The sequence below is a fragment of the Orbicella faveolata genome, unplaced genomic scaffold, assembly GCF_042242905.1.
Source record: "Orbicella faveolata isolate gen_17 unplaced genomic scaffold, um_ofav_v1 contig_34, whole genome shotgun sequence".
NCBI classification, from domain to species: Eukaryota; Metazoa; Cnidaria; class Anthozoa; order Scleractinia; family Merulinidae; genus Orbicella; species Orbicella faveolata.
Window position 1 is genome coordinate 25782691 of NW_028301563.1, and position 22978 is coordinate 25805668.

General features: G+C 37.8%; 2 protein-coding genes across 2 annotated transcripts; one reads left to right on the plus strand and one right to left on the minus strand.

The window, feature by feature from the left end:
• Window positions 1-792: 792 nt before the first annotated feature.
• LOC110046698 (uncharacterized protein KIAA1958-like) lies at window positions 793-3512 on the minus strand. Its single transcript, XM_089272358.1, has 2 exons — window positions 3507-3512; window positions 793-1686 (listed from the first exon to the last, which is right to left on the minus strand). Exons 1-2 carry the CDS (start codon window positions 3510-3512, stop codon window positions 793-795), a joined length of 900 nt encoding a protein of 299 aa, XP_089128484.1.
• Window positions 3513-5360: 1848 nt separating this feature from the next.
• LOC149105460 (insulin-like growth factor-binding protein complex acid labile subunit) lies at window positions 5361-16400 on the plus strand. The gene is made up of 4 exons (XM_089272359.1): window positions 5361-5436; window positions 8233-8300; window positions 9067-9120; window positions 16279-16400. The coding sequence occupies exons 2-4, from the start codon at window positions 8252-8254 to the stop codon at window positions 16398-16400; spliced, it is 225 nt and encodes a 74-aa protein (XP_089128485.1). The 5' UTR covers window positions 5361-5436; window positions 8233-8251.
• The last annotated feature ends 6578 nt before the right edge of the window (window positions 16401-22978 follow it).

Here is a 22978-nt window from a genome sequence, read left to right on the forward strand (position 1 = left end):
TACTGCTTTCATCGAGTGTGTAGGACATTTACGATATTCTGTATAAAACCTCTTGGAGAAACTATAGTTTTTGCGGCCGTGAAAAAGATGAAGTGATCGTGAATCTACGAACGCGGACTGGACTAGAAAACTGAGTATTTCTATATAGGTAATCGAATGAGGCCGAGTAAAATTAGGATTAATATCACGCCTGTTTTCAATTTCAGCAACTTGTGAAAAGACAAGTTATATTAATTGTTAATTTTACGTGGACCCATCGCTATTACTTGTTAATGGAATAGAGGGAAAAATTACTGAATTTCTGAATGCGCTCCCGACTAACAAACGCCCGACTGAGCCAAATGAAATTTTCTTTTCGCACAAAGATAACAGGACATTGACAACCAGACTTTCAACTTTGAAAACATAAAGTTAGTGCATTTTAAAACAAAGTTAAAACTTTCAAAACGCTTTCAGATCGCAAAGAATCTAATTCTTCGATAAAGACACGCTTGTATCCTCGCCTTAGATCGCTTATGCTCTCCTGAACGGCATCATTCTCGGCTTCAAGGTGACGCTGCAGTGACAGCAGTGACTGCAGGGACTTTGCCGGGTAATTAAAGCTGACTTAAAACAACTCTTAAGGGAACAGGACCAGTGCTGTCAATGGCTCGTGAAATGATCTGCCGCTCTCGTTTTTTTCCTGAGTCATAATCGTCAGCCCGTTTGGCAGGTGCGTGACCTGTAATATCCTATATTTCATACTTTGGGATACCACAACTTTTCAGCTTCTTCACCATGGTTTTTCCTGCACTACGGTTGGTCAAATTCTTCTCGGGACACAGATCCTTCAGCGGTGAGTTTTCTTTCATGTTTTTCATGATTGTGTTTAAGACGTTCTTTCCCATTGGGATTTTCTTGTACCAAACCCTTGAAACTGCATGGCTTGACAATGACAGTGAGGTGAAACGGACCGCTTTTCCTCACGTTGTTTGGTCTCTTCTCCAGGTATAGGTTAAACAAGATGACGGGGCACCTTTCCTTATTCCCTCTGGCAAACATTTTGGAGGTAACTAGTCTGGTTTTCACGCTAAGTCCTCCCTGTGTCCTCTTAGTTGGACCTTCGGCAAAAGTGAGAAATTCGTGTCCGTCGTCGTCGCGTTGTAGAGTGAAATATTCAACTTTCATTTGGTTTTGTTCTTGTCGCCCTCGTAGGCCAAAGTGCTGAGTGTGCAGCCACCACATGGTGTTAAGTAGAGCTCGTGGAGTGCTCGCTCCAAGCTGACTGTTCTGCCAAAGGACTTCTTTCTCTTCTTTTGTCAAACTTCTGGATCGGTTTGGTCGCTTTCCTTTGCCCTGCTCTCGCAGTTTCCTGACCTTCCCTTCGAGGGCTTTTCTGGAGTTAAGAAACTCCCTGTCTCGGATGATAGACTTTCGATATGCTTTTGATTCTAGATATCTCTTCAAAGATACCCGCATTACTTTCAGGCAATCAGGCTGGTAGTCATCCCCGTTGTCTTTTCGTAACTCGGCATAAAACTGCGGCAGTGTTTGCTCGAGTACATCGCTCTCGTACTCTTCTAAATTTGCTTGGAAGTCTTCATTCGCCCACTTTTTAAAAACGTTCTTCCAGTATTCCGTGCTTTTCTTTGTGGTTTCATTTTCCCTCGTCTCTTTTAATTCTTTGATAGATTCCTCGACCGTCAACTACCTCAAAACGAGACGCCATTGTTTCAAGAATTCAACAATTTCTAGATAGCATAAGCTGTTGCTAGGCAATCTGAGGACCAATCGTGAGCGAGTAATTTCGCCCTCTTCACCAGCAAAACTAAGAAAAAATACCCTCTTCATTGACCAATCATCATTCAGTAATTTTGCCTTCTATGTTATTAACTTTGAAAGCGTTCAGGTTCACGTTGACGTACGTGACAACGCAAAAGTTCGCTTTGTACTTCTCACCCCAAGGAAGCCTGTTCAGTACGTATGTTATTAGCTTTTTATTGTACAATGACCCGGGGCAATCGCATTGAATCGTAATCGTTTTGAACGTGTTTGAAACCAAAAATTTTGCCATATCTATTTTGTTTAAAGGCCTAACTTGAGCAATTAACTGTATACAACCCTTGCGAGGATCAAGTTATAATGTCTTCTTCCAATATCACCCTATTGTCAAGCATATAGTTTTAATTTCAAGTAAATGACGACAATTTTAAAATTCACAGACATGTTTTGGCAGAAGCATCTGTCTTCATTGGTGTGTTGCAATATGTGCATAGAGCTTAGAACATCTGCACATCCGGTGAGAAAATCCTTCTCTCAATCATCAATCTAAACTTTTTATCGTAATTCTCACGCTTTCCTTTATTGTAATATTTTATGCTCTTCTTCCCGCTATTGTACTCATTAACATTTTACAGCATTTATATTCCATGCACTATGCTCTATGCACCTTATTGTCAAGCAAATAGTCTCAGAGAATATAGAATTTGGTCAAATCGGGTGTGGTTTCTTCGGGAGGAATCAACAGCTACATGGAATGCAAGAAACTTTATACTCGCAGTCAAAGACAAATTATTAGCGAAGATATCGTAAAGCTGGAAAACGTAATTCTGTTTAGTGAATCTAAAAGTCAAATGATAGTAGAACGTAGAAGATACCATGGGTAATATCGAAGAAGATAACATCTGTGACAAGAAGAAAAATATTCTGTTTTACTGGTCCACAATTTGTAAACTGACCAGTTATTTTAAAATTCCGAATGCCCCTGTCAACAAACAAAATATAAATTCCTAGTGTTAAACAAGTCCATTGTAGAAATCACATTGGTAAATATAGAGGATATTGCATGGCCTCACGCGGAATACAAATTTTGTCATGTCGTGCTGAGGTATCTCTCGAGAATGAATTCAGCGAAGACGAAATTCTTATTCCCAGACGCCAGATAATGCTCTGTTTATTATATATGAATATTGATGAAACATCCAAATTTAATGAAATAGACGTCTCAGGTTTTTATTCATTTTAAAAGCACCGAAAACAGTGGCCAGATCAACTGAGTTAGGGATTTAGATCTAAATGAAAACCAGTGAAACGAAAATAAAGATAAAGAACGTTTGCTTCTTGAGAAAATCTCAGATGTCGAAAGAGAAATTATAGATGACCGTAACAATGACAACATCAACATCCTTACACGTAAAAGCTTAAAAATAGTATCTTCACGGCACGCGACAAGAAATTAAATTTTAGGAACAATAAAAGTCCCGATGTTTCATCAATATCGATATGGTAAAATAATAGTTCATGTTTCTAGCCTGTAGCCTACGTTTATTAAAAATGGCAACAGCTGTGAATGGCGAAAACTTTTCTGTACGATGATTACTTTACTGCTTCTTTTGCTTATCGTTTGACATGACCAGTTGCTAGCAGCAGAGAGAGGACTTTCAGGTGAATTACTTAACTTTTTTTGGTTTTCGTTTAACCTTTTAGTTACCACAAATTGGTATTTGAAAAGCGATCAGAAATTGTACCTTCATGCAGTAGAAATAACTTCCTTTCGGTTAATATGTGGTGAGTGTTCAACATCCTGTTCATAAAAAAATTATTTTGCCACAAATTTTAATTACGGCTTAAAGAATGGAACACGCTGCAACGTGTATCTTAAATAACTTAAAAAGTAAAGTTCTAGCAAGAAACATTTCAGAGATCGTTAAAAGTTCAAAATTGCTGTTCGTTGATTCCTCTTACTTCAACTGAAAGAGGGACATTAAAGTGTTGTCAACTGACTGCTGTTTGGACAAAGATAATCATCAGTATGGTGTGGATAAAACTTCTTGGCAGACAAGGACATTCTCTGAACTAAAATCGAAATGTGCTCAGATATGTGTGGAGAATTAGGATTGTTAGCTTGGGGCCAAGAAAAGGTACATTAAAAAAAAACATTCAGAGCATCCTTTATTGCTTTGCACTGAAAGGAATATATTTTAGAGACTTCTAAACTGTCATTATAGTTCCAAAAACAAACAATTCTACTTCTAGTTAAATGCAAACGGTATCAATAAACAGTTTTTTTTTCATAGTCTTCCGAGAATATATTAACACTAGTAATAGTTATCACTAGAGCTGCCCCCGCTTTCTTCCATTTCTACTGATTGAAAACAATTGAACATTATTATATGAACTAAAACTTCTATATCTTTTTTTTTGTAAACTTTACCACTCATAACGTTCCTATGACTTAGGCATCTTATCATGGTTATTATCCAAACATTCAACTAAGTAAACTAGACCAACACTTTCTATTTCACTCGTTCCATTCCAGGCAGCCGTGAGTTTTCATCAGTCTAAACTTTTTATTGTAATTCTCACGCTTTCCTTTATTGTAATATTTTATACTCTTCTTCCCGCTATCATACTCAGTAACATTTTCCAGTATTTATATTCCATGCACTATGCTCTATGCACCTTATTGTCAAGCAAATAGTCTCAGAGAATGTAGAAATTGGTGAAATCGGGTGTGGTTTCTTTGGGAGGAATTAACAGCTACATGGAATGCAAGAAACTCTATACTCGCAGTTAAAGACAGAATTATTAGCGAAGATATCGTAAAGCTGGAAAACGTAATTCTGTTTAGTGAATTTAAAAGTCAAATGATAGTAGAACGTAAAAGATACCATGGGTAATATCGAAGAAGATCACATATGCGACAAGAAGAAAACTATTCTGTTTTACTGGTCCACAATTTGTAAACTGACCAGTTATTTTAAAATACCGAATGCCCCTGTCAACAAACAAAATATAAATTCCTAGTGTTAAACAAGTCCATTGTAGAAATCACATTGGTAAAATATAGAGGATATTGCATGGCCTCACAGGGAACACAAATTTTGCCATGTCCTGCTGAGGTATCTCTCGATAATGAATTCAGCGAAGACGAAATTCTTATTCCCAGACGCCAGATAATGCTCTGTTTATTATATATGAATATTGATGAAACATCCAAATTTAATGAAATAGACGTCTCAGGTTTTTATTCATTTTAAAAGCACCGAAAACAGTGGCCAGATCAACTGAGTTAGGGATTTAGATCTAAATGAAAACCAGTGAAACGAAAATAAAGATAAAGAACGTTTGCTTCTTGAGAAAATCTCAGATGTCGAAAGAGAAATTATAGATGACCGTAACAATGACAACATCAACATCCTTACACGTAAAAGCTTAAAAATAGTATCTTCACGGCACGCGACAAGAAATTAAATTTTAGGAACAATAAAAGCCCCAATGTTTCATCAATATCGATGTGGCAAAATTATAGTTCATGTTCCTAGCCTGTAGCCTACGTTTATCAAAAATGGCAACAGCTGTGAATGGCTTTACTTTTCTGTACGATGATTAATTCACTGCTTCTTTTGCTTATCGTTTGACATGACCAGTTGCTAGCAGCAGAGAGAGGACTTTCAGGTGAATTACTTAACTTTTTTTGGTTTTCGTTTAACCTTTTAGTTACCACAAATTGGTATTTGAAAAGCGATAAGAAATTGTACCTTCTTGCAGTAGAAATAAGTTCCTTTCGGTTAATATGTGGTGGGTGTTCAACGTCCTGTTCATAAAAATTGTTTGCCACAAATTTTAATTACGGCTTAAAGAATGGAACACGCTGCAACGTGTATCTTAAATAACTTAAAAAGTAAAGTTCTAGCAAGAAACATTTCAGAGATCGTTAAAAGTTCAAAATTGCTGTTCGTTGATTCCTCTTACTTCAACTGAAAGAGGGACATTAAAGTGTTGTCAACTGACTGCTGTTTGGACAAAGATAATCATCAGTACGGTGTGGATAAAACTTCTTGACAGACAAGGACATTCTCTGAACTAAAATCGAAATGTGCTCAGATATGTGTGGAGAATTAGGATTGTCAGCTTGGGGCCAAGAAAAGGTACATTAAAAAAAAAACATTCAGAGCATCCTTTATTGCTTTGCACTGAAAGGAATATATTTTAGAGACTTCTAAACTGTCATTATAGTTCCCAAAACAAGCAATTCTACTTCTAATTAAATGCAAACGGTATCAATAAACGTGTTTTTTATAGTCTCCGGAAAATATATTAACACTAGTAATAGTTATCACTGAAGCTGCCCCCGCTTTCTTTTATATCTACTGATTTTTCTACTGATTGAAAACAATTGGACATTATTGTAAAACTTCTATATCTTTTTTACTAAACTTTATTACTTACAATGTTCCTATGACTTGGGCATCTTATCATGGTTATCTAAACATTCAACTAAGTAAACTAAAGCAACACTATCTATTTCACTCATATTCCATTCCAGACAGCCGTGAGTTTTCCTCTCGAAGATCACACAAAGTGCTGTCTGAAAAAGAGTTTCCTTTATCGGAACTAATAATCCTGTTACAAAAATTTCACTCAGCAGAAGTTAAGAAAACATGGTTAAAAAATTATAGAGAAACAAACTGCTGTTTCAATTTGATGATGAAATAAACCATTTTTATTTTTATTGTTATAAGAGCAAACGTATCTCGAAAGCAGAACAGCAGTTGAGAAAATCATCTGGAACTTGTTGTCACGATTTTTTTCCTGAGACGGGTAGGAGGAGGAAGCACCCGGCAAAGAAAAGGCCTTTCTCTGCAATTCCCCCTTCCCCTACCCTCTTGCTAAGAAAGGCCTGAAACTCAGGTAACAAGTATCGCGTTACTGTCACCTCTAATCTATAAATGCAAATTAGAGTCAAGTTCTTTGTCCTCAACGAAAACGCTGCAAAACATTTACATTTACTTTTGGATTCCTGCCAAGTCATCTAGCCGTGACATGAGCTCTACGTCACGTAAGATTACTCAACAATAATGAGCGATCTCAATAAACGGCATGCCAAAATACTGGCGATCGGAAGTATCTTTGTCACAATTGAACACGAGCGAAGCGACACTCGCCTCGAATATCGAGATTTACCGGTACTTCAGAATTACTTACGATACCTTCTGAGTTGTTTTTATCGCAAAATCCATCTTCAGGATCTTTGAAATCGTTTTCAATTTGTTCTATATCAGGATCTCCGACATTTCGAAGAGAATTTACTTTATTGCGGTATGTTTATTCGAGCCCCAGCAAACTTTCGGCAATCCTTTGCGTACTTTTGGGCAATCCTTTGCGAGCCGTGTTCTGAAAAATCGAGATTTTTTTCTGCGTCGGCGAAATTTTCGCGCCTTATACGCGGGGACCTCTAGGGTGCCTCCTCGGGTTTTGGCTGTCTGGGCCAAAACCCTGCGGGGGCAAAAACTAAAATTTCTTCTTCCATGCCACTATGTTGGCAAGCAAACAATTGATAAGAGTAACGAAATTATTCAAGATGAAGCAGCCAATTTGTATCTTCAGATGAAGAATAGCTCGCAGTTTCAATAAGCGCAGATCTGAAATCCTCGCATAATAAGAGTTAAGGTTATATATCGTATGAGAATGATCGCAAAGATCTTGTGGTCGCTAAGATCACTGAAACAGAATAATTCTCTAATAATAATATTACTTTATATTATTATTAAAATAATATTATTGTCTCAATAATAAAATAATAACGTAAACATTAATACATTCTAAATAATATAATAACAATTTTATTATTTTAACCTGCGTGGCTACACGATCTTAGAGACGGAAACACTTTTCATTTCTCTGAGTTTTAATATATTAGAATACGAGTGCATGTGAAAAAAAAAAAAAAAAAAAAAAAAAAAAAGGAAAAAACGGTGTCACTGTTTTCCAACCAAACTTTTATGGCTTCAAAACCTATCTTCAAGACTCTTTTTGGAGTTATTTAAGCAACGTAATAAAAATAGTGTCTCTCGGTTTATTCACTATTGTGATGCAAAAAGTATAATTTGAATTATTCTTGGGATTTACTCGAGATCAAACATACAGAATGTTTTTATTCTTGTATATTCTATATGCCATATATCATAGTTTGGGACATTGCTATTAGTTTTTTGCATCATATTTGGTTCGCGTAAAATACAGCTTTCTGATTTTCATTTTTTTTTGTTTATCGTTTCCATGGAAATATTGACTGCCTTAAGTAATGCGTTGTACGAAACTTTAGTCCATTTCCAAATGCTAGGTGTAGATCTTTTTTTACTAGTGTCATTTCGATCTTGGACTGGGTTTTAAGTGAGTTCCATTCTAAAAGGCATGGATTCAATATGCATTAAATAAATTATGTTCTAATACAACAACATATCTGAAAAGTTTTAGAGTCATTACGGACATGGAAATGTCTCCCAGGAAAAGTGTGTGGGCTGCTGTCCTTGTGCTAAGTAAGTGTTTGTGTTTTCATTATTTGTTTTACTCTATTTAAAGGCACTGAGTTGAATTTAAGCTTGAAATGAAGAGGGAAGGCTATGGCGGTCACCATACATGTTTCAATTTTGTTCGCAGAGCCCGAATTCTCCTTACCAGTGGTCGGGAACACGTCTAGCGGTCACTAGTCAAGGGGAACGCGGGCCCTGGGGACATTTTTCAGTTTCCTTGCATTTGGCTGGTGCGCCTGCAATTTGATTTGACCAATCAGGATTCAACAGAGGGAAAAACTGTACTGTCCTTACGCCAAGTGCTTGTTAACAGGAAAGACATTGCAGTCGGGCAACTTTTCTCAATAAAAACGGCGCTAGATATTTGTGAAAAGGGATTTTTAATTCAAAAAAGCTAATCAGATTTTAAACGTGAAAAATATGAAACATTTTGTGCTTTTAATTTGACGCCAAAATGAGTCGTTTGTGTTCGGCCACTCACTCTTCGACGTCTGTCGCCAGGTGGGATAAGAACTGTGTCGTTTTGAACAAAATATATTGTTGCTCGCCAAACTAAACCCAGAATTCTCGATTTAAGCAATAGATCAGAGGCCAAAGCGAGCATGACATTGCTTTTTTTTTAACTGCGAAGAAAGAGACTATTGTGTTGTTTCAATAGGACAACTCAGTTTTCACTGGCGCTCATGCTGCGGGCGCAACCACCGTATGTAAGGGTTTTTTAAGCAAACGAATGGCATTTAACTCAAGAAAGATGTGTCTCTTTTTTCGGCAGCTGCAATTTTTGTAAAGACGTCTCCTCAACATACTCGTCAGGGAAGCCTTGACGGTAAGTTTCAAAGTAAAACAAAATAAGATAGAATAAAAACAAATAGGAAATATATATATCTTTTATGTTTATTTGGTAAGTAACAATTATTCCACGAGCACGCGTTGGATATTAGATGATCGATAGCCAATGGGACGCGTAGCGCCTAGTTGGCTATCGATCATCTGATATCCAACAAACGCGAGTGGAATAATTCGTTTATTGAAAATGCCCCCAGTAAAAAACTAAGATAAAATAAAAATTAAAACGCCCCCAAAAACTACGCGCGCGCTTACCATATTTGTAGAGCATGGTATAATGGCTCATATACTATGATGGCTAAGCCAATGAAAACTCTCCAATTGCTTTATCCAATGATCCTTTTTTTAATAATCATGTATACCTGTAGGCTTTTGTCGATTTTGCTAGCATAATTCGGGCACAATTTTGCAAAAATTTAGAACAGTGCTAGCAGCATAATATGCCAGTTTTACGGGTACAAATGACAAAAGCCTACATACCTGTGTCCTATGCATACAAGAATCCAACGTGAAAACAAAAAAAATAGAAAATAAAAAAATAATGAAAAAAAAAAATAATAATATGTAGATACCAAAGTTAATATAACTTACAATAAGGGTTCCCTTTTTCAATGTCTGCGATAATCTGTTAATCTTGTAATATTCATCCATCATTATAGGAAAGTCACGTGTAAAGAGTTACAACCCTGCTCATAACTCCTGGGACACTTCTTTCTTCTTTCAATAACATTCCCTCTACCTTCACAATGTTTTGCCTGGCAAGAAAAGATAGATGCCTCCTATTAATTACTAACACTGCTTTCGATCTTGTTACACTGTTTGGAAGAAGGCGGTCTCTGTTTCGTAGCAAATGTATAGAGTATACGTTACCGTTGTTAAAATAGGTGTACCAAAGAGTTACCTTTCATAATTAAGAGATCATGAAGAGTAACAGAATTAATCTCCCATATAGACTTTATTCCAAAGGTAGTCCCGCTCAAACTATTTTTAGATCACTCCAGTGGTTTTGGAAATCCAAAGAGAGTCTAGAAATTGTAAATCCTGCAACGCTGAAGTCATCACAATTTAAGTCGCGCTCCATACATTTCCATACTTTACAATAACTGAGTGTCATCGCTAAAAATAGTTTAATAGGGATTACCTTGGGAATATGGCTTTTAAGGGGGATTAACTCTTTACCTTTCATCCTTTTCCAGGGGGCAACACTCCCCCTCCCCCCCCCGGCATACATTTATTTGTTAAAATTGGCAGGTTTGAGGTCTCACCATTTTTTTTTTTTTTTGCAATAGATTCTTGTGAAAGCTCTCATACCGTGGGACCCCGCCTTACGATTACCTCGTTATTACGCCCACTTATTTTTGTTGCGGCGAAACGCTCATAAATTATCTTATATAAAGCCTACGTTAATGTGGCCACCCCGTTCATACGGCCAACGGCCACATTCTGAAATCCGAACCTGTCTAATCCTCTATAATTTTACCCCGTTTACGTGGCCACTCCAACCAGTTAGTCACATTGTTAATATTGTTTGTACTGATTGAGGGTCCATTTTTTTCTTAACTATATCGCATTCCAGACGCTTCCTAAAGAATATTTGTTTAGAAGTGTAATCGTGATATATCTGTTAAGAGGTCACTCAATTTATACCAGTAGTGAAATAGGACATATTCGTTTTCTCGATATTGGACTGCAACAAGCTTGCAATGGAGGCTCATGTGGGGGAATATTATTCAAAGAGAGAAGTGTCATTGGGATATTAAGAGCAGCTTCGTCTAAATATCAACTAGACTTGGAAATAGTGAAAAAATCGAATTTCTTCAAACTCGCCCAGAATGAAGCCCTACGGGTACTAGCTACAAATATATCGTTTTAAGTTCGATAAATCAAAAATTTTTTTTTTCCGCAATTTTTTCGTTTCGATGTCCCAAATCGGTCAAAATCCATCAAAAATGAGCGGCATATTCAGAGGCTCGTAAACTCAAAAGTAAAAATTTTCATTACAAACTGATTGCACGTCGTATTTGTACTTCCTTTCTTGTCTATTTAGAGCTAAATAGATCGGCATTTGATTAGAACAAAAATATTTGATGAATTTTCTAAATTAACGACCCAAGACAGCTTTACAAGGGTTCTACATTTAGCCTACTTTCAAATGCTAAAAAGGCGTTTTGGTGCACGGCTTTTCCCAAAACGCCTAGTTTGGTCTGAAAGAGCATTGTTTCTTCTTCAAATTAGTGAAATAAAACTTTTGGGTAAATAAAATCGCGAGCGCTGAGATAGCGAACTAAATGCAGCACTTCTTCCTGAAAACGTGACCTTTGACCCAAGTGTAACGAAACTGATTACTTCAAGAAAACCCGGAAGAAAAGCAAACGTTGCGTTATTTTGAAACAATTTCTAGGGATATCTCTCCGAAACCATGATTGCAAGAAACTATTTGCACATATGAAATCTTAAAGGGTGAAGGAAGGAGCTAAAGGGCGCATTTTGACACAATAAGTTTGTTTGCTGAGAATTGAATTGGTCAATTCCAGTGAAATAGGCCCTTTGCAGCTGGGGTCACGTGACCAAATTTTTCCTAGAAAATGTTTATATTATGGGCTATAACTTAAAGAATGCCAGAAATGGAAAGAGTGCATCGAAAATACCTAATGGCCAAGTTTGAGGCCCCTGGAATTAAAGAGTAAGTTTGTACGACAGTTTGAATTGTCGGAAAATGTTGCTGGAGAGCAAGATCTTGCTCTCCAGCAACTTTTTCCATACAAATCTTCTTATTTCTTTTAAAAATTCGGACCGTCATAAAATCTCCTTTTTTAATGATGGGGCCTCAAACTTGGCCATTTTGATATTTTCGACATGCTTTTTCCATTTCTGGCATTCGTTAAGTTATAGCCCATAATTTTTATGAAAAATAGGTCACGTGATGGCTTGTGATGTCACGTGATGTAAAGGGCCAATTTGTAAACTTGAAGTATGTTAGCCGATACTTACCTGAATATTTATATTTATAGAGGAGTCTTCTCCTTGGATTAACCTTCAAAAGAAGCTGGACCCAGATTTGGAAACCTCTAAAAGAAAAAAAATGTTTAATGTTCCGTGACCTGCCCGCTGCTATAAATTCCATGCACATGCCAACCGCATGTTTGTCGTAAAACCAACTGAACTCCACTGAGAGTTTCCATGGGCAACTCCAAAATAAACAATCGATCCCAAAAATGTAAAGGGAAATTGGCTGTCTTCATGAACAGTTAGAAGCTAGAGTCAAGTTCCATTACCTGTTAAAAGTGTTTGATTTTACTTTGTTCACTCAGTAGTTACTGTCACGTTCGAATACTCCGTAGTATCGGTCACGCCAAAACACTGCAGACCGTGTAGAATGAGTAAGTTTCCCATACAAAGTCTCGTACGCCTTTGTCTATTGAATCAAAAGTCAAATACTGCGCATGTGCAGCCTGTGGATAAATGACAAACTTTCAGATATATTTAACACTATTTTGTAACTAGACCCAAAAAAAGGAGTCACAATGAAAAGCCCAAACAAGTGTCTGCAGTCTGCACGGTCTGCACTGTTTTGGCGTGACCGATTCGCGGTACTCGAACGTGAAAATAGTGAACAAAGTCGACGCAAACAAATAAAATCAAACACTTTTTAAAGGTAATGGAACTTGACTCTAGCCTCTAACTGTTCATGAAGACAGCCAATTTCCCTTTACATTTTTGGGGATTGTTTATTTTGGGGTTGCCCATGGAAACTCTCAGTGGAGTGCAGTTGGTTTTACGACAAACATGTGGTTGGCATGTCCATGGAATTTATAGTAGCGGGCAGATCACGGAACATTAAACATTTCTTCTTTTAGAGGTTTCCAAATCTGGGTCCAGCTTCTTTTGAAGGTTAATCCAAGAAGACGACTCTTCTATAAATATAATTATTCAGGTAAGTATCGGCTAACATACTTCAAGTTTGCAAATTTCATCGGAATTGACTTCAATTCAATTCTCAGCAAACAAAGTTATTGTGTCAAAATGCGCCCTTTAGCTCCTTCTTTGACCCTGTAAGATTTCATATCTGTAAATAGTTTCTTGCAATCATGGTTTCGGAGAGATATCCCTAGAAATTGTTTCAAAACAACGAAGTGTTTCGCTTTCTTCCGGGTTTTCTTGCAGTAATCGGTTTCGTTACACTTGGGCCAGAGGTTACGTTTTCAGGAAGAAGTGCTGCATTTAGTTCGCTATCTCAGCGCTCGCGATTTTATTTACCCAAAAGTTTTATTTCACTAATTTGAAGAAGAAACAATACTCTTTCAGACCAAACTAGGCGTTTTGGGAAAAGCCGTGTACCAGAACGCCTTTTTGGCATTTGAAAGTAGGCTAAATGTAGACCTTTTGTAAAGCTGTCTTGGGTCGTTAATTTAGAAAATTCATCAAATATTTTTGTTCTAATCAAATCCCGATCTATTTAGCTCTAAATAGACAAGAAAGGAAGTACAAATACGACGTGCAATCAGTTTGTAATGAAAATTTTTACTTTTGAGTTTACGAGCCTCTGAATATGCCGCTCATTTTCGATGGATTTTGACCGATTTGGGGCATCGAAACGAAAAAGTTGCAGAAAAAAATTTTTTTGATTTATCGAACTTAAAACGATATATTTGTAGCTAGTACCCGTAGGGCTTCATTCTGGGCGAGTTTGAAGAAATTGGATTTTTTCACTCTTTCCAAGTCTAGTTGATATTTAGACGAAGCTGCTCTTAAAAGACTTCCCGCATTAGCCTCAGTTGCAAGCTAGTTCCAGTCCAAAACTGAGAATACGAATATGGTCTATCTAATCCTACCCCGTTATTACGACCAAATTTTTATGCCCTTTGGAGACCGTATTAGCGGAGTTCCACGGTTTTGACTAAATTTGGCATGATAAATCGAATGTTGCTTATTGTTTTCCGTTTGAATGTAAAAATCGAAAAACGTGAGATTGGTATGTAGGTTCATTCAAAGACCCTGTTGAGTTAAAACGCTGTCAAACGTCAAGTTGTTAGAGGGTCTTATATCTGATAATGGGACAGATAATTTGTACTTTTGGAAAATAACGTCACATGAAAACCGGCATAGCTGTCATGAACAAAATTAGTGAAAACTGTTTCTAGGAAAAAAAAAACAAAAAAACATAAAACAAAATAAATATCTTAACTGACCACTCCCCCAATTGGATTTTTCAGGGTCAATTGAACCAAATGATAAAACAAATACAATTTAAATGAATATAACGTGGTTAAGAATCCCAACTAGCAGGGGCTGGGCCAGTTGGCTATTTACAAGCGTGACCGAGGAGTGTGAACCAGGAACTACAGAGAACAACACCAGCTGGTTGTCAGAACGGGACTTGAACCCGCGGCCCCGGAGACCTAACCACTCAGCCACGCTGCCTCTATATATTGCATTCACAAAAAGGGCTATCACTGTGTTTGTGCAATTTTCCCACTTCAAGCCGCACACTCCTTCTGTCCACGGATTAAGCTCATCAGATATTACATAGTACCCTGGACAAAACTGTTCTGGATCGACGTTTTACACCAAAAAATTGAAACAAACAAAGTGACACAAATAATTTTGTAATTGTCTTAAACGTTACTAAATTCCACACATGGAAACTTATTTTTATATGGATCACGCAACAAAGGCTTGCGTTACACCTTGTCGAAATTTGGTAACTGAGTCACAAAGGTATGCAAGATCACGCAATTTCTGAGAAAAAATAGAGTCACATTTAGAGTGTTTTGCGAAGAAACCCTTTACGTGCTGGCGGATTTTTTTGTCAAGATTTTGACAAGAAAGCATGAATGAAAATTACAACTTATTTGGCCACTGAAATACGATACTGTCTTCAGAAACTGACATTCTTCAAAGTCTTTTAACTGTTTTTGCCCAAAGATCGGTCGTCCACCTGTTTTAAAGATGGCTGCCTCTAGCTCGCGCTTCGTAGAAGCCATAATATGGCGCAAAACATTGCTATGTTAAAGCGGCTATCTATGCTTTTAGGAAAGTTTCCGAACCTCTTTCTGGGCTCATCCACCAGGAGCTCGCCATTTTCTCGCATTTTCATGCATAAAAGCTTGAAATTTTTGTTTGGTTTCCCTTCTGGTCCTTCAGTGGTAGCACTACAACATGAATCTTTGATTCTCTAAACCGTTGATGTATCACAGGATTATAACTGTTGTTTAGATAGATTATCTCTCCTTCCTCATACCATGTCCTCGGCGAATTCATGAAAAAACAAATCCGCAAACACGTAACGATGTTCTTCGCACAAGCACATCGGTGTTACTCTACAATGTCGATGTAAATCATGACTTTTTGTTTCTCACAAACTGCGCAATTTCCCATACTTTTTTGATTCAGTCCCCAAATTTAGATTGACTGTAACGCAAGTCTTCCTTGCTTGATCTATAAGAAAATAACTTTCCATGTGTGAAATTTAATAAGGTTTCAGACAATCAAAAAATTATTTGCATCGCTTTGCTTGTTTTAATTTTTTGTGGTAAAACATCGATCCAGAACAGTTTTGTCCAGGGTACTATTATTATACATTAAACTCACCATTGGCCGAAAGCGCACATTGTATTTTCGAAATCAGCGCCTGTGACGTCATCTACCTGCAGAAAATACATAATCATATCAAGCTAGGACAATCAAGGATCGCGGGTAATCATGTGATGTGTGACCGTCGTGCATGATTTCTAAGGCTAATCATGCCAAGTTCGCGCGGTTTGTGCTGCTTGCCGTCAGTGAAGAAGCACAAACATGATTTTATTTTTCGTTCAATGTATAATAAAACAATTATTAGATTCGGTTTTTGGGATATCCGGAATATAATAATGAGGGTCTTGGTAAGGGTTATCAGTCTTAACCTTCGGCTTCGGCTGATAACTTCTACCTCGACCTTGATTATTCTGGATATCACAAAAACTTCATCCAATAATTGTTTATTGTGTGCCTTAAAAATGTGCTAATTGAGAGGTCTTGAAGATAACTTTTATGAGAATTTGCAGACACATAAGTCAGTAGATTCAGGAAACAGCATCATTATTTTTCTATTTAAGACGAACACTGATCACTTTTTCTTGCTGTTTGAATTTTTCAACAGCTTGCCCAGATCAATGCAAATGTAGCTTTGATCACAGGTACGATGGTGTAATGGTCTCTTGTGAACGGAAAAATCTGACGTCTATTCCACTGCAATTTCCGCTAAATACTATAACCCTGTAAGTATATCCCTCGTTAGTCTATATTGCTGCCGTAGTGAGTGAGCCTGAAGCGAACGAACGAAGCAGCAGATCTAACCAATAAAAATTACAATATATAGAGAAGATCAATCACTTTTCGTGCAAAACGCAAGAAATTGTGGTTATGCATGCGAGTGGAAAAATTAAGATGGGCTGTTTTCCGTGTGCTCTCTCTGATCAATGAAAGCAAGGATCTTAGCCATTGGGAACAACAGGAGCATTAGTCCATAATATCCAACAGAACACTCTTACGGTGTCTCAACCAAAACTAATAGAAGCCATGAGGAAAATTACAGAAACGAAGAAGTTAGTGGGTTAAAGGCGCCTGTCGTGATATAGAACCAAGTCAGTTTTCAAAATTTTACCGGCCGCTTAACTTAAGTATTAAAGCTTTCAAAACCAGATGTGTAGAAGTAAATCAGTTGTAATCACTCGTGATAAAGGTTCAGCGTTGTTTTGTGCCATTGATGATGTTTAACTACGTAAACTGTCACAACAGCAAGCAAAGTTTTGACTTTTAACTAGGCATCTGTTTTATAGTTGGTAGTAGAGTTTTATGTCATTAAGTGTTATTTGCGCTTTGTTGAAGTAAATATTATTTAAAAAGAAAATCACAGATTTTACCGGTACCTTTGTATCTTTTATCTGCACAACTCTATTCAACATTTTGGAAATCACCCGAGGGAAGAATGTACTTCATTCCAATCCTTCGCAAAAATCGACCTCTTTAGCTTCGCGGTCACGTGAACTACATTGGTTGAACACAACATTCAAGATGGCGGCCGGTGAGGAGAGTTCTTTTGTAGTGTGGACAAAATCGTGGCAAAATCTCGCAAAAGTGTCCTGGATCACAGTAGCAAACGTTTTAAAAGGATGTGGAAAAAAAGAAATTGGAGAAAAAGGTTTCAAATTCTTCACGAAAAACTACATTCGCAATGTTTTCGTGAAAGAGGAACACGTTTGAGCGGGAACCAGTGAAGGTCGTTGTTACCTTAGCCAGAAGAAGAGCGAAGCTCCTCACAGAGTAAAATTGAAGATAGCTGACAGAGAAGGGAGAGGAAATGTGGAAAAAGCAGAATATTCATGCGAAGCGGGGTGAATATAACCGTTAAGTAACACTGCAGTTACAATAGTATTATCACGCAGTTGTACATGAAGGTCACATTCCACAGGTCAGGATTGTATGCCACTTCTACATCGATCGACAACTGTTAAGCCAAAACGCCTTTGGTCGATTCAAAACAATAGTTATCAGGGCTTTTTGAACCTGCCCTACGATTCGTTTTAATAAGAATAATAAAAAGGACGGACGAGGTGAAATTTTCAATTATATTTTCTCCAGATTTTGAAAGTTCCGATTACACTTTTATTAAATTCAATGGTTAGTGTATACCAGCACCTTTCAATACTGAATAAATATCAATATTTTTTGCATTGTTTGGGGTGTGCAATTACAAATTGTTACATTTCAGTCATATTTCCGTGTCTGACCCATGTCTTTGTAAAAAGATGTATTGTGTTGTTGAGGTGTACTGTAACATGGTAACACAAATAACTCAATTGCAAGGTTGGAGGCAACTGTAACCATGTTTTTGCCTTGTTGTGCTTACTAAATCATGGGTGTCTGCTTGAAATCATGGCAATCCCAGCAGATCAGACTTGTACCAGTGTTCCACAACAGTGGCATAAACCAAGAAGTGCAAATATTGATCCAGAAACAGTGATGAAATGCACTTTTGTCAAAGCTTCATCTGATCAAGGTCGCAAACAAAAACTGGCTCCTGTAACTGGCAGAATTTCCAGGTGATCTGACCGTAAATAATTAACCAATCATCTTCAAGGAGAAATTATTTTTAAAGCCGCACAGAATTCTTTGCGCGCCTAGTAGAGCTTGTCCTGACCTTCGGCATGTAGTCCATCGACACATCGATAGCACTGTGAGGATAAACATGGCAGTTTTCAGTCGGAAGACTTTTTTTCTCATCATGTTTTGGTTGTGAGCGGAGTTATAACTTTACTACTGAGTATTCTTAAAGATTTTTAAACTAAGAAAAGTTCAGTACTCGATTATCTAGGCCAACAAAGTCAGTGAGTTGGCTTGTGGGCCTTCCGTGCATGGGCACATGACATGTTCCTTCCCTCAAGAGGTGGTTGAACCTTCTTTCCATTGATCCATACATTTTGATGGCGTATTCAGCTTTGTTGATTGAAGGAACTGTGTGCAGAAGACACAAGGAAGCCATCTGTGCTGCTCGAACTAAAGATGGATCTTGTACAATCGGATATCTTTCCTCCGGATTCTCATTGGTGTCATCGCAGAGATCGTAAACAATGGCAAGTCCTCCATCAGTTGCGAGACTTTGTTCAACATTTCTCGCAGCTTCGTTGTTCCAGGGTCTCTTCCACAGGCCAACAATAGTTTTATTCTATGAGGGTTTTTTGTGTTCTAGTATTTGTTAAGTTTGCTCCACCCATTTTCCGCCGCTTGCTGTCTAGAAAGACGGTTTTTCTTCTTAAAATCGTGCGCTCGAAAAGTGTAGTTAATCATGGCGCATTTGCGGGACAAATCTAAAAACTTCCAAGGTCTTGTTTTCACTCCTAACAGGGATAAATTACTGCTGTAGGCTTTAAAATAGAAAGGAAAAATACAAATCAATGTTTAGGTGGCCTCAGTAAGGAGGATCAAGTAGTACAGAGTCCGTAGAACTTTCTAGTGAAGAAGGTTTTCTTCCTACAGAACCGCCGCGAAAACATGAAGATCGGAGCGCTTTCAGATCGCAGATTTAAAGCAGCTTTTCGGACGTAAGAAACAAAAATGGTAATGTACATCTTTACTTCGAAGTTGAATTCAACTTTTGGAACGATTGGTAAAGCCACAGGCGTTACAATGTCTGGAAAAGCGGTCGGTAAAAACTCAAGCTTTTGCGTTAGCGTAAAGAATAATTTGAACATGTGGTCATGCAGCGAAGCACTTGCGCAAAATTTTGAACAATTTTTTGCTTTTAAATGGGTTTCTTCGCCTCAGCGTGAATGAAAATCTATTGTTATTGACCTTCCTTTCGCGTTTCTTTCATTTGGTTCCCTGTATTTGGGAATTTTAGGTTTGAAAAGTGAACAGTAACTTGCACGCTGGATTTCTGCATATTTAATTTACGGCGACCTCCAGGCGCTTTGTTTATTTTGTTTATTCGCTTCGTTCACATATTTCCGCGTCTTATTAAGCTACTACAGAACGGTTGGGAAAAGAACCAAAATGGCCACTAATTAACACAGTTGAAATACGACTGATCTCAAAATAATTGGCTTGTTTTTGTCGCCTTTTTGATTTACGACTTTCATTTTTCTTTCCAGCGCCGTCATATTTCGTCGCGCGGCGAAGAAATTACTCGATTTCTTGTTTTCAGATTGATTTTACAAGAGCTCCTCGCTTTTATTTTTCGTTGTTTTCTCAAATGTTAGCCGTTACAAGAATGAAATTCGGTTGTATTTGGTTTCGTTTAGTCCCCGAAAGTCAATGATTAACTCATTTTCGCAAAGTCAATTTTCTCTGCTTCTGTGGGACATTTTGTCGTGCGGTAAGGAAATAATATAATTTCTTGTTTTCTCACCAGTTTTGTACATCAGGTTGAGTTCTTTTTGTTAATATTTTTTAATATTTCGACCCTTCATTTATTGAACTTTAAATAAACGATGTCTTGAAACCTGATCTTGTGTCTGTGGTTACTCCGCATATGGCTAAGGGGTGGGTCGCGGGCAATTTCATTCAGGCGTCAATGGGTTAGTGCATGTTTGATTGTTTGAAGTTGTGTAAGCTGTTCATAAACTGCCCCTGCACATTTTTGGACAGCGTCATAGTCATCATTTCCCAACCAAAGAGCGACTGTTACACTGTGCTCAGTAAATTATAAGGCTCAATGATTTTCACTCTGACACTTTTCTCCCTTGTGAAATGGCGTGACCATTTCAGCCATGGGAAACCATCATAATGCTGTTGTTTGGTGTTGTAACTGCACTCTGTACACCTGACTGACTTAGAAACAGTGTAATGTAATTCTCAATGTCAGCATAGCCCACAGCTACCTCTCCAAATTTATTAAAGGTCAGGCCAATCTTTTCTAGCAATTCTTGGCGTGTGCCATTCAGATTATTAATTTCTTTTCTTTACTGAGTTGGAGAGCGTTTGATCGAATGGTCGACCGAACTAGTGCTGTGGCCGACATACGATAATAATAAAATGAATGACTCAATAAAAGCAAACTGGAGATCGATGGAATACGGTACCTTTAATACTGTATAGAAAGTACACTATTAAAAGCAAATTGAAGTAAAACACCAAGTGATTTTCAAGCTTACAGTGCGATGCGGCCAGCGCTGCATGTTGTGCGATTCAAGCACTCAAATCGCTTCCATCCAAGTGTAGAAAACATTCACCGTCGAAAGAGACTTCCCAACTGTGCAAATCAACACTTCTCATATTTACAGCACAATTCCGAGTTCCAAGCGCGGTATAAGACAAGACAAAATAACGCTGAAAAGCATCAACACTTGCTCTGACGGTGACCGCCATCATTCAAATGCAAACTCACGACTACGCGCGGGCTGCCTTATGGGATACGGCAATAAAATTTTCTCTCCAGTCTCGCGCAATGACGTCACCAGATCACCTGGTTATGATGTACGGGGTGAACATCTCAAGTTAAATGGGTGGAAGCAGCAAGATGTGACAAAAATGTGTCACTGTATTTCCACAGAAAAAAACAAAATTCCCCTTTTTCTTACCTACTAAGTGATCAGGAGTGTTCATCAGCTACCCATACTGTTTTTGGCAATGTCCCCCTGGGTTCAACTTTAGGCTATCAATTGACTGATTTAAAGGAAACCAAAAAAAAAAAAACATTGCTTTTTATAAACCAAACAATTTTATAACACTTCCACGGGATCAGCAACCACAGGCAGTGTTGGTTTTTCCAACCATCCCAGTTTCTAGCGTATGCCGGGAACCATTTTCCCCCAGTAACTTTTCATATACAACGTTAGAACCAAATGTGCAAAACATTAGCATAAACATTGAACGAGCTTGGGACATCCAGATCACCACTGTTAGCCAAGCTCAGGACCCCACGTAGTTTGAAGAACGTAAACTTTGACTTACACCTTCAAATTTTGGGAAAGTACTTCATAGAAAACAGGAGCCTACAGAGCCATTTCTTGAAAGTATTTTTGAAGCAAAGGATCTTTCGAATGTATCAGGAATTCGTCATGGCAAACAAAACGAAAAAGTAGTTCGATCTCACTATGCAAGGAAAATTCAGAAGCACCTGAATAAGAACTTTACAGTATATGACAATGGCCTTGTGGTAATCCCCTACGGACGGACGTTGGGTCAAACACCCTACCTGGGTGCCACTACTGATGGTAGGGTGTTTGACCCAACGTCCGTCCGTCCCTTTAGATTATTGGAAATGCAGAGTCCATACACTTGGAGGAATCACTCCATGGACGCAGCATGCGAGGACGTAAATTTCCCCTGCAGTATGGTTGATGGAGTCCCAAAGCTAAGAACTGATGACAAACAGGGTTATTATGCACAAATCCAAGGTCAACTTGCCCTTAGTGACTTACATTGGTGTGATTTTGTAATATATCTATCAGGATTACGCAGTCTTTCTGTAGAGCGTATTAGCTTTGATTCTACCTACTGGAACAATGCACTTTTACAAAAATTAACCACATTCTATTTTAAGCATTGCATTCCATTCTTGAGCAAAGAAAACGCAATATCTGTTAATTCATGTGAAGTGTCACTCTGCCACGCCTACAGTGTAACTGTCAATACCGCATCAAAATTAATGCCTCAATGGAGGCTCCTTTGAATGGATAAGGAGGGAAAAGAAGTGTCTTATTTATTGTTACAAATGAGTGCTTTAGTTGACTTTCCTTGGATATGCACATAAGAACAAACATAAGTTAGATTACAGGTTCTCATTGATTAATATAATAAGCAGTTTTTTTTCAATCCGTATCTCAGGTTTTTGTCATGATTTGTTTTGAAGTAGATCTTGACTTCTTTTACTGTTGCAAAAGTTAGTATTTGCCCTACCTAGCTAAAATAGGATCCATAAAGTTTATGAGTAAAGAGCACACAGTCCAGAGTTGATTTATTGTTCCCAATGAGCTGATTGGGAGTCTACTGTTGAAAAAAAGAAAACGCCTAACTTTTCAAATGGCCCTTTGCACATGAATTCTATGTGTAGCTGTTGTCTGTGTTCTGTGTTCTTATGACTTTCATCGAATTGTGGCTTTTCTTTTAAAAATGGAGGAGTCCTAAGTTGTAGTCCGATTTTCTGTAAATCTCCTTCTATGTCAAATCCCTCATCAGCCATTGTGCTGTCACCTTCAAAGATTTCTGATACTTCCTTCTTCCTTGAGAGTAAATCGAGAAACCCACTCCTATAAACTACCTGTTTGTCGGATATGGACCCCGTATACAACTGTGAAATGAACATGAAGCCTGCCATGGAATCAACTCCAACTCAGGAATTCAATGTATTCGTAGATTTG

Excerpts from the sequence above, each read along its gene's own strand:
- LOC149105460 (XM_089272359.1), top strand. The coding sequence starts at position 8,252 with ATGGAAATGTCTCCCAGGAAAAGTGTGTGGGCTGCTGTCCTTGTGCTA. Across the intron at positions 8,301-9,066 it reads GGCTGCTGTCCTTGTGCTAA|CTGCAATTTTTGTAAAGACG; the intron begins GTAAGTGTTTGT and ends TTTTTTCGGCAG. Across the intron at positions 9,121-16,278 it reads TCGTCAGGGAAGCCTTGACG|CTTGCCCAGATCAATGCAAA; the intron begins GTAAGTTTCAAA and ends ATTTTTCAACAG.